At 37.1% G+C, this 11,417-nt stretch overlaps 1 protein-coding gene and 1 long non-coding RNA gene across 3 annotated transcripts in view; one reads left to right on the forward strand and one right to left on the reverse strand.

The window, feature by feature from the left end:
- The first annotated feature begins 350 nt into the window (after positions 1–350).
- Positions 351–1,327, forward strand: LOC137625378 (uncharacterized). Of its 2 annotated transcripts, none has more exons than XR_011040851.1 (2): positions 351–949; positions 1,292–1,327. It is a non-coding gene; the product is annotated as an uncharacterized lncRNA (long non-coding RNA). The 2 variants fall into 2 exon arrangements; XR_011040852.1 differs by having other exon boundaries at positions 351–892.
- Positions 1,328–2,049: 722 nt separating this feature from the next.
- The window catches only part of LOC137625377 (serine protease inhibitor 88Ea-like), an 11,992-nt gene continuing 2,624 nt past the window's right edge, over positions 2,050–11,417 (reverse strand). The window contains exons 2-6 of the mRNA XM_068356240.1: positions 8,083–8,418; positions 6,179–6,317; positions 5,056–5,299; positions 3,877–4,112; positions 2,050–2,492 (exon numbers count right to left, since the gene is read on the reverse strand). Coding sequence (XP_068212341.1) covers positions 2,202–2,492; positions 3,877–4,112; positions 5,056–5,299; positions 6,179–6,317; positions 8,083–8,399 — 1,227 coding nt within the window. The 5' untranslated portion in view covers positions 8,400–8,418 and the 3' untranslated portion in view covers positions 2,050–2,201. The remainder of the gene's footprint in view (positions 2,493–3,876; positions 4,113–5,055; positions 5,300–6,178; positions 6,318–8,082; positions 8,419–11,417) is intronic.

Below are 11,417 nucleotides of genomic sequence, written 5' to 3' on the forward strand. Positions count from 1 at the left end.
TACTGAAAACGACACTAAGGACCATTTTCAACCTAGAATAAAAAATACAGTAAAACGAGTAATTAAAAAGACCGCAAAGTGAATGCAGTAACTAGAAATATGAACTTCTTCAGTTGAAACTTGCAGTGTATGTTTTTCATGTTGAACAGGCTGACATAGTAGAGTACATATATGGCATACAGGTTTTGAACATAAAAACATTTTTAAGTTAGGCTTATGGCTGTCTCTACCCTACCCAGAAATGTTTATCAGATGAGGAGCCACAAAAAGTGATATCCTCGAATAGGGCGAGCCATATATACTTTATTTTTGCCATAGAGATTGCCTCTGGAGTGCAACAGTGGGAAAAAATGAAGGATCAACACAATTAAAACAATAACTTTTGTTGTACAATTATCTTTATTACAAGTAACAGCTAATCTATAGCTACAGAAGACTAAAAATAAATTAAAATTTTTTTTGACATTTAGACAGTTGGGTATATATTTCATTAGGTCCGTTAAATAGGTCACCGATTTGTACGACCGGAAATTATAAATGAAAAGATTTACACAACCTGACGGCATTTCACCGCTTACATTATTTACATATAAAAACGATTGCCAAAGTACACACACTTGCGGCACGAATGCGTGCAGCAGAATGAAAAATCTCCAAACCGCATGTTCCAAATTTGTGGATACGGCGGGACGAAGCAGTTTAAAAAATCTCCGAACCGCAGGTTCCAAATTCGTGGATACGGCGGGACGGAGAAGTTTCAAAAATCTCCGAACCGCAGGTTCCAAATTTGTGGATACGGCGGGACGAAGCAGTTTAAAAAATCTCCGGACCGCAGGTTCCAAATTTGTGGATACGGCGGGACGAAGCAGTTTAAAAAATCTCCGAACCGCAGGTTCCAAATTCGTGGATACGGCGGGACGGAGAAGTTTCAAAAATCTCCGAACCGCAGGTTCCAAATTTGTGGATACGGCGGGACGAAGCAGTTTAAAAAATCTCCGGACCGCAGGTTCCAAATTTGTGGATACGGCGGGACGAAGCAGTTTAAAAAATCTCCGGACCGCAGGTTCCAAATTTGTGGATACGGCGGGACGAAGCAGTTTAAAAAATCTCCGGACCGCAGGTTCCAAATTTGTGGATACGGCGGGACGAAGCAGTTTCAAAAATCTCCGGACCGCAGGTTCCAAATTTGTGGATACGGCGGGACGAAGCAGTTTCAAAAATCTCCGGACCGCAGGTTCCAAATTTGTGGATACGGCGGGACGAAGCAGTTTCAAAAATCTCCGGACCGCAGGTTCCAAATTTGTGGATACGGCGGGACGAAGTAGTTCCGAACAGAAGACCTATCCTAAAAGTCTCTTGGAAAACAGTCGAGAGACTGTGAGTGGGCTTTTGATCAATTTCCAACCTTTTAAAATACCTGACTAGTGCAATGAAATAGAGAATCTCAAAAAGGCTAAAGAGAGGTAAAGAAGTTGAGTGTAAGCTAAAAGGAAGTGCTCCTGATGAGAAGAATGTGATGCAGTTTCTGAAAGTAGATTCCAATATTGCAATTCTGATTCCGAGCGACTAGCAAATCTGTAATCTCTAGGGGTGGCCGGAAATGCAAAAATATTAAAATTTAGTCTTGAGTTGCACAATTTAAAGGTTAAAATAATTAAGTTTCACTATACTTAGGTTAATCTTGAACAATATAACAACAGGAGGGATTAAATATAACTATAAACATGTCAAAATCTAACAACCAATACTCTGAGATTCGTCAACAAGCTAACGCAAATAGATTTCCTGCCGTTTTGGGTAAAAAATTAAAAATGAAAATTTCTAATCTCACTTATCCACAGTTTTCTATACTATTGGGAGAATTTCACAATAAGACAAATTAAAATCTCCGAATGAAGAGTACATGTATACACTTTTCCGACGTCAGAATCCAAAAGTACTTCGGAGGTGGACAAGTAAATTAAGATAGGTACAGCGCTGGCATCAAAACACAATTTGTCCAATAGTACGACCTTACAGTACAGTATTACACAATTTCTCCGACGTCAAAACAAAAAAACAAGTCTAGAGCTAGTTAAATAAATTGTGACTGATAACAGTGCCAGGATCAGAATCACCCAAAGTACGACCTACGACCTCAGGCTGCTTCCGACGCCTCGGCACTCGCCGTCACAACAGAGCTGTCGACCAGCGTTTTGTTTCTATGCCTTTGGGTTCTTGTAAGCGCCCATGAAGAGGACGTTCTTGGTGAAGTTGTCGTAAATGATGAACAAGAAGGGATGGTTGCATTCGAACTTCTCGGGAGCGGCCGGTCTGGCGATCCTCAGGGAGATGAGGGCCGTGGCGGCGGCGGCTTCCGTCCCCTCCTCGGACACCTCGACGAAAGCCTTGTGGATGCTCTTGCCGACGCTCAGGCTGGCAACGGGATCGAAGGTGGTGAGGTTGGCTTTGGCGGCGTCGAACAGGTCTTTGACTCCCATTTCGGAAAGGGCCTGAAAAAGAATTTCATTCGTTTAATTGGTCTTCTATTATCAAATTAAGTTGGTGTATCATAAATGTTATCGGAGAGTTATAGACTCCACTGCTTAACCCTTTTACCCCCAAAGGACGTACTGGTACGTTTCACAAAAGCCATCCCTTTATCCCCATGGACGTACTGGTACGTCCTTGCAAAAAAATGTTAAAATTTTTCCTTTTTTTTTCATATTTTTGAAAATTTTTTGAGAAAATTCAGGTATTTTCCAAGAGAATGAGACCAACCTGACCTCTCTATGACAAAAATTAAGCCTGTTAGAGCAATTTAAAAAAAATATACTGCAAAATGTGCTGGGAAAAAAATAACCCCCTGGGGGTTAAGGGTTGGAAATTTCCAAATAGCCTGGGGTTAAAAGGGTTAAGCGACTTTCTAGTGGTTTATGTTTAGGTTAATGAAATTTCAAAATCATAAATGAATAGCCGTTAATAAAGTTAAAGAAAAAACTTTTTCTGGTATTAAGCATGTGTTCTGCTATGCTACAATATATTCTGTACGGTATTATTCTAAGTTTAACAATACTGAATCTGCAACACGACATGCTAATGTATTCTCAACTATTTTTTTTATGTTTTTTCCCACAAACTATAGAATTAAAATCCTTCTTTCAGAAAAACTATCGAAATATCATTAATTCTTCAATTAATTTTCATTATTCAAGTCATGCAAACCCAAGGGCTTTAGGTAGAGAATATTTCTTGACACGAAAGAAGCCCTCAGACATACCCAAAGGATAATGGTTAGCATAGGAACGAATCAGAAATTTTGCCGGTGCAGTACAGTACGCTACAAAAATGACAAATTCGGAGATAATTTGTATTTTTCCTAACCATACAAACCTTAGCTATTTACGTAGGGTACAGTATTACTTTCGGCCTATGTAAATAGCGTGGTTTGTATTTCGGTTACAGAACAAATGACAAATTCGAGATAATTTGTATTTTTCCTAACCATACAAACCTTAGCTATTTACATAGGCCGAAAGTAATACCTTATGTAAATAGGTTGGTTTGTATTTCGGTTACGGAACAAATGACAAATTCGAGATAATTTGTATTTTTCCTAACCATACAAACCATAGCTATTTACATAGGCCAAAAGTAATACCCTATGTAAATAGCGTGGTTTGTATTTCGGTTACGGAACAAATGACAAATTCGAGATAATTTGTATTTTTCCTAACCGTACAAACCTTAGCTATTTACGTAGGGTATTACTTTCGGCCTATGTAAATAGCGTGGTTTGTATTTCGGTTACGGAACAACTAACCGACAAAATGCTCTCGTCAAGACAAACCAGAACAACCCTTTCCTTTCGATAGATTCGTACGAATCGATACTCACTTGGACCAGCTCATCGCCAATCGCCTGCTCTAGTTTGAACTTGGGCAGAATGACCTCCACTTGTACCCGCCACATTTCTTCGATGGCGTTCTGGAGCGTCGTGCCGTTGAGCCTCTCTACCATTCTGTTGAAGCCGTTATCGCCGGAGATGAACGGAGGGAGGAGGATGAACATAGAGACAGCCTCTCCTGTATATGGAAGTTCAAGGATGTGGGCTCCAAGTTCCTCCGATACACCTGGGGTAGGAGAACGACAAGTTGTATAATAAGGGCAAATCATAATACGGTACTCCATCACAGTTGCAATGCAGGAAAATTCTCTCTCTATAGTTTCTCAATTCTCCCTCTACGCATAAGCCGATAACTATTTAGAAGAATTAAAACATCTATTCTCATATATTTCTCTATACTTAAGTTTGCAGATAACTTGTAGAAAAATTACAACACTCTATATATGCACCTGTTCCACTTAACTTAAATCGGCTGATAACTACATAGAAGAAATAAAACATTGTTTATTCTGACATGTTCCACTAAACTTAAATCGGCTGATAACTACATAGAAGAAATAAAACATTGTTTATTCTGACATGTTCCATTAAACTTAAATCGGCTGATAACTACATATAAGAAATAAAACATTGTATATTCTGACATGTTCCACTAAGCTTAAATCGGCTGATAACTACATATAAGAAATAAAACATTGTATATTCTGACATGTTCCACTAAACTTAAATTGGCTGATAACTACATAGAAGAAATAAAACATTGTATATTCTGACATGTTCCACTAAACTTAAAATGGCTGATAACTACATAGAAGAAATAAAACATTGTATATTCTGACACGTTCCACTAAACTTAAATTGGCTGATAACTACATATAAAAATTAAAACATTGTACATTCTGACATATTCCACTAAACTTAAATTGGCCGATAACTGCGGTACGTAAAAAATCACAACATTATACAGTATATTCTCACATGTTCTGCTAATCTTGAGTTTGCAAACAACTACTGTATGTAGAAGAATTACAATATCATCTATTTTCCAATGCACCACACAGAAATTTTATATGGAGAGCGATAAAACGAGAAGCCCACGAAAGCACTTTCCTAAAACCAAGAGACAATACTTTTCTTCCCTAAAACCAAGAGACAATACTTTTTCTTACCATGATTGAAGTTGCCCTTCTGTCTCATCATGTCAACAAAGCTGTAATCTTGTGGGGAGGAGTAGAAGAGACCAGGCTGAGTTGCGGAATTCTTGAACTGATACAGCCAGGTTCCCTTGAAGAAAGCGGCATTGGCCAGGACCATCTGGGCGTTGACGACGTCGTCTGCTCCCACGAGCGTCGGGATGCGGCCCTTGGTCGTCTGGGACACGAAGTCGTTGATGGTGGCGGCAGCTTGGATTGGCTGGAATAGAGATGTTCGAATCGAGAATTCTAATCACAATTTTCTATTGGATTATTGGATTTCTTTACACCAGTTGCTTCTTAGATTATACAATCTAGCTTTTATTGTTTTAAGATATCCCCTTATATTCTAGTTAGCATAAAAATATACTAAATTAGCTTTGATCTTCCCATCCCCAAAAGGACAATCAATATTTGCCCTCTGACTTTTCTTTAGTAGTTTAAGCCTGGAGCAAATATTTACACGATGAACATGTGGGTATCAGTACTACTTCATAGTTTATGCTATCTGTCTTTACTATTTATTTCAATCTTTTTTACTAGTGGTAATTAAAGTTTCTTCTTTACTTCAGTTTATTAAGGCTCTCTAGCTTTTAGATTTATGCTTTTTCCAGATGTTACGGCATTGTTTGTAATACACTACAGTAAAAGTAATCACGAAACTTGAAAAATCCCATATGCTTCTCATATAAGTATCATTGAAATCACTAAATTTGTAGAAGTCACTGACCTCTAAGAAATTTCTAATCCCAGAGCAATTACAAATTCTACGACCAAAACATCCAAAGCTTTTTAGAGTCATCACTACGTCGATCACCCTTTCAGTCGAGGCCAAACAATGCTGCCATTCAGAATCATCTCTACATTTATCACCCTTTCAGCCGAGGCTAAACAATGCTGCCATTCAGAATCATCTCTACATTTATCACCCTTTCAGTCGAGGCTAAACAATGCTGCCATTAAGAATCCTCTCTACAGTTATCACCCTTTCAGCCAAGGCTAGACATTGTCAATATTCCGGATTATCTCTACATTTATCACCACTTCAGCCAAGGCTAAATAATGCTGCCACTAAAATAACGTCTCCTTAATTACTCACATTAGAGAAATCGACCAGTTCCAGCTCCTTGTGCAGAATGTCCTTGACGCACGAGCGGAGCGAGAGATTGTTGTCGAAGTAGGCTTTGTTGGCTAAGTTGAAGGTGTAGTTGCTGTTGTTCACCTGTCGCATCTGGTACCTGGAAGATGAAGACCTATTAAGCCAAGGGTAACTAGAGTGAAAGTTTATATCAATTCACTTGGACAAGGCAGGAGAAGCTGCAGTAACTGGCAAAAATACTCGGCTATAAAAGTCATCAAATAGTCGGATTTCATATGAAATAGATAACAGGTTATTACAAATGTCGTTATGCCTACTGTATTAAATGATATAATATTGTTTGAGTACAGTATTTCTGTATCTTATCTATGTTATTTTCAGCTGGATTTGCGCTTGCATGTCCGGACATTTTTAAGTTGAGGATCTTCTGTATATAAATTGAACAAGCTCACGTAAGGATATCTTTTCACTTGTTAATATTGAGGACCAACGATGAGATTGATAAAGGATTGAGTAATCATGAAATATGAATGAAGGCCGATACAAAATGATTGGTAATAGTGAAGAGAAGTTTAAGAGGATGGTGGAAAAGAGACACTCTTTTGGTGTATTGTGGTAAGGCAAGTGAATTGAAAGTTAAGGTTTGTAGTGTCTTTTTTTAGATTGGAATAAGAAGTAATCAATGTAGAGGGAGCAATGGAGTAATTAAATATTGCTTTACTATACCGAGATTAAAAACAGTGAGGAACTACACGACAAGCTTCATGAAAATCCGTGAACTTGAGAGAATTTTAATTGCAGAAATAAACCTTTAATGGGTTCTATATGAATTCTATTGCAGAAATAAACCTTTAATGGGTTCTATATGAATTCTACTGCAGAAATAAACCTTTAATGGGTTCTATATGAATTCTATTGCAGAAATAAACCTTTAATGGGTTCTATATGAATTCTATTGCAGAAATAAACCTTTAATGGGTTCTATATGAATTCTACTGCAGAAATAAACCTTTAATGGGTTCTATATGAATTCTATTGCAGAAATAAACCTTTAATGGGTTCTATATGAATTCTATTGCAGAAATAAACCTTTAATGGGTTCTATATGAATTCTATTGCAGAAATAAACCTTTAATGGGTTCTATATGAATTCTATTGCAGAAATAAACCTTTAATGGGTTCTATATGAATTCTATTGCAGAAATAAACCTTTAATGGGTTCTATATGAATTCTATTGCAGAAATAAACCTTTAATGGGTTATATATGAATTCTATTGCAGAAATAAACCTTTAATGGGTTCTATATGAATTCTACTGCAGAAATAAACCTTTAATGGGTTCTATATGAATTCTATTGCAGAAATAAACCTTTAATGGGTTCTATATGAATTCTACTGCAGAAATAAACCTTTAATGGGTTCTATATGAATTCTATTGCAGAAATAAACCTTTAATGGGTTCTATATGAATTCTATTGCAGAAATAAACCTTTAATGGGTTCTATATGAATTCTATTGCAGAAATAAACCTTTAATGGGTTCTATATGAATTCTATTGCAGAAATAAACCTTTAATGGGCTCTATATGAATTCTATTGCAGAAATAAACCTTTAATGGGTTCTATATGAATTCTATTGCAGAAATAAACCTTTAATGGGTTCTATATGAATTCTACTGCAGAAATAAACCTTTAATGGGTTCTATATGAATTCTATTGCAGAAATAAACCTTTAATGGGTTCTATATGAATTCTACTGCAGAAATAAACCTTTAATGGATTCTATATGAATTCTTCACCTACTTTCTACCTACAGAAACAAGGAAAGAAAGTTTTTGGGGCTTCTGAATACTTCCTGACCCACTTTCTACTTCCAAGAACAAAATTATACAGATCTATACTTACAAGAACTCCAGACTCCTCCAGTTCTTCAACGTCTGGACCTTATCGTCCACCCTGAGGACTCGCTCCAGCTCGGCCTGGGTGTTCCCGCCAGAGCCGAAGTAGGCCAGCGTGAGCGCATTCCAAATGCTATAGGGAGAGAAGAAGAAGTTGTTCGTGGAGTTGTAAGGGAAGACCGTCCTGAACAGGTCCAGTCCGAAGTCCGTGATGGACGACAGGTTGTTGCTGGGGACGATGCTCAGGTCGTCGTCCTCGGAGAAGCACTGGGGTCGGACGGAAGATGCCGCGCACAACAGTGCGATAGTTGCCAGCCAGTTCATTATTTATTTATTTTTGTTGCTGAAAAGAGATAAGGCGGGAATTATTAAATATGATCTTCCCTATGTAATAAAGAATGGGTTTTACCGTATGTATATATTATTATTAATATTAAATGCTAAGCTACAACCCTAGTTGGAAAAGCAGTATGCTATAAGCCCAGGGGCCCCAACAGGGAAAATAGCCCAGTGAGGAAAGGAAACAAGGAAAAATAAAATATTTTAAGAACAGTAAAAACATTGAAATAAATATCTCCTATATAAACTATAAAAACTTTAACAGAACAAGAGGAAGAAAAACTAGATAGAATAGTGTGCCCGAGTGTACCCTCAAACAAGAGAACTCTAACCCAAGACAGTGGAAGACCATGGTACAGAGGCTATGGCACTATATATATATGTATGTATATATATATATATATATATATATATATCTTTAAATTTCCAATGACACTCAGATATCCCTGTCCCTCAGGTAGGAGGGTGAGAGAGAGAGTAGCCATACCCTGGTGATAAGGAGGCACATATCTAAGTATTTAGCCGTCATTTTTGACAGGTTGCATAAACTAGTAATAGTTTTACAAGAAATCTTATAACAGATTGAAAAGACAATAAATTTGCAAAGTACTATTTTTTTTTTTGCTGACATCTGCAAATTGTTAGATTCCTTTGCATATAAAAGAAAACTTTGAATTAACTTTATCCAGACTGAAAACACTCAAGATTGCAGAATAGCCCACACCTATAGTCAATTTCTTTTAGCCAGGCATATTTGCACCGACTCGCAACGGTGCCCTTTTAGCTCGGAAAAGTTTCCTGGTCGCTGATTGGTTGGACAAGATAATTCAAACCAATCAGCGACCAGGAAACTTTTCCGAGCTAAAAGGGCACAGCTGCGAGTCGGTGCAAATCTGCATCGCTAAAAGAAATTGACTATAGCTACCAATTGACATTATAAATATTGATGATATAAAGACTTGCTGAAGAAAATTGAAGACTTTCAAAGTGTTAGAACTATGTGGATTTGATCATTAACCCTTTTACCCCCAGGGCTCTTTGGAAATTTCCAACCCTTAACCCCAAGGGAGTTATTTTTTTCCCAGCACATTTTGCAGTATATTTCTTTTAAATTGCTCTAACAGCCTTAATTTTTGTCATAGAGAGGTCAGGTTGGTCTCATTCTCTTGGAAAATGCCTGAATTTTCTCAAAAAATTATCAAAAATAAGAAAATAAAAATTTTTTATAGCATTTTTTTGCAAGGACGTACCGGTACATCCATGGGGGTAAAGGGATGGGTTTTGTGAAACGTACCAGTACGTCCTTTGGGGGTTAAAGGATTAACATAAGACTTCGAAGGATACTTCGCAAAGGGCCTTCTTGTGGATCCTGTAGCTTAATTAACAGGACAACTTCGTCCAGACTTCCTATAATAACTGTAGAAGGGTATAGGAGACTCTCTAGTTATGGTAAGCACCTCTTCTAGGAGAAGGACACTCCAAAATCAAAACATTGTTCTCTACTCTTGGTTAGTGCCATAGCCTCTGTACCATGGTCTTCCACTGTCTTAGGTTAGAGTTCTCTTGCTTGAGGGTACACTCAAGCACATTGTTCTATCTGTGTCCTTATTTACTTTCCTCACTGGGCTATTTTCCCTGTTTGACTGACAGGCTAATAATAGTAGTAAAGAATTTGTACGTTGTTGATATAATAATAATGGCAACAATTATGACAAGTTGCCAAAGGTTGCTAGAATAATAATTAAGTAACAAAAGTTATCCTATATTCTCGCTTAAATTTAAGCTTAGAACGAAGGAGAAAAGGACAACTGTAGGCAGGGAAAAACGTTAAAACACTCAAAATATATATAAAATATCATTACTATTTATACAAATTTTATTTTGAAATGATTTTATAAAAAAAATCAGTAAGCAAATTTGCCCTTACGATATTGTGGTACAGCCAGGCATAGATAGTGGGGTAATTTACCTTAGTTTGAGGTAATTTCCATGATTTCAAGGGAATTTTTAAGGTAATTCTAAGGAAATTTGATCAACTTTTAAGGTAATCTAAGGTAAAAAAGCAGCAGCATCTAAGGTACATGTTCTTAAGTTTCTGACCTTGAACGTGTGTGTGTGTGAGAGAGAGAGAGAGAGAGAGAGAGAGAGAGAGAGAGAGAGAGAGAGAATTTTTCTATAATTTCGATAAAATCTATCAAGCCAAAGTTACTTCCTATAATGTTCGTTTAAGTGCCCCACGACCTAGCCAAGATTTACACACACACACACACACACACACACGCACGCACGCACACACACTTCCTTAGTCATGCATTGTACAAATACTTCGCTTACAGAATCCACATTATGAAGAACAATGGCATTAAACAAACATGTTATTGTCAAGGTGTTTCTCTTTATATAAGCTGTACCGGATATAAGAGTCATTTCCCTGAGCCAGTATACCGTATAGATCTAAAGATTTGCTCATATAACAAGCCTATTTTAAGAAAACAATAATGATATATACACAAATTTCTACTGAATTAAGGGAAATAAACACTGCTCACGATATAGTATGAATAAGACAGTGACTAGTATCTTGCAATTTATAAGTTCTGAGCCAGTATACCGTACAGGTCTAAAGATTTGCTAAACAAGCCTATTTTAAGAAAACAATAATGATATATACACAAATTTCTACTGAATTATGGTATATAAACAGCTCACGATATAGCAAGTATGAATAAGACAGGGACTGGTATCCCCCACTTTCTAAGTTCTGAGCCAGTATACCGCATAGTTCTAAAGATTTGCTCATATAACAAGCCTATTTTACGAAAACAATAATGATATATACACAAATTTCTACTGAATTATGGTATATAAACAGCTCACGATATAGTATGAATAAGACAGTGACTACTAGAGCGCCCAGGTCATGGACAAATTTCAATATTTCTCCTAATTCTTCGGGGTTAAACATCTCTGTTTTGCAATGGGATGCTGAGAGAGGTATGTGGG

The sequence above is a fragment of the Palaemon carinicauda genome, chromosome 32 (assembly GCF_036898095.1).
Source record: "Palaemon carinicauda isolate YSFRI2023 chromosome 32, ASM3689809v2, whole genome shotgun sequence".
NCBI lineage: Eukaryota > Metazoa > Arthropoda > Malacostraca > Decapoda > Palaemonidae > Palaemon > Palaemon carinicauda.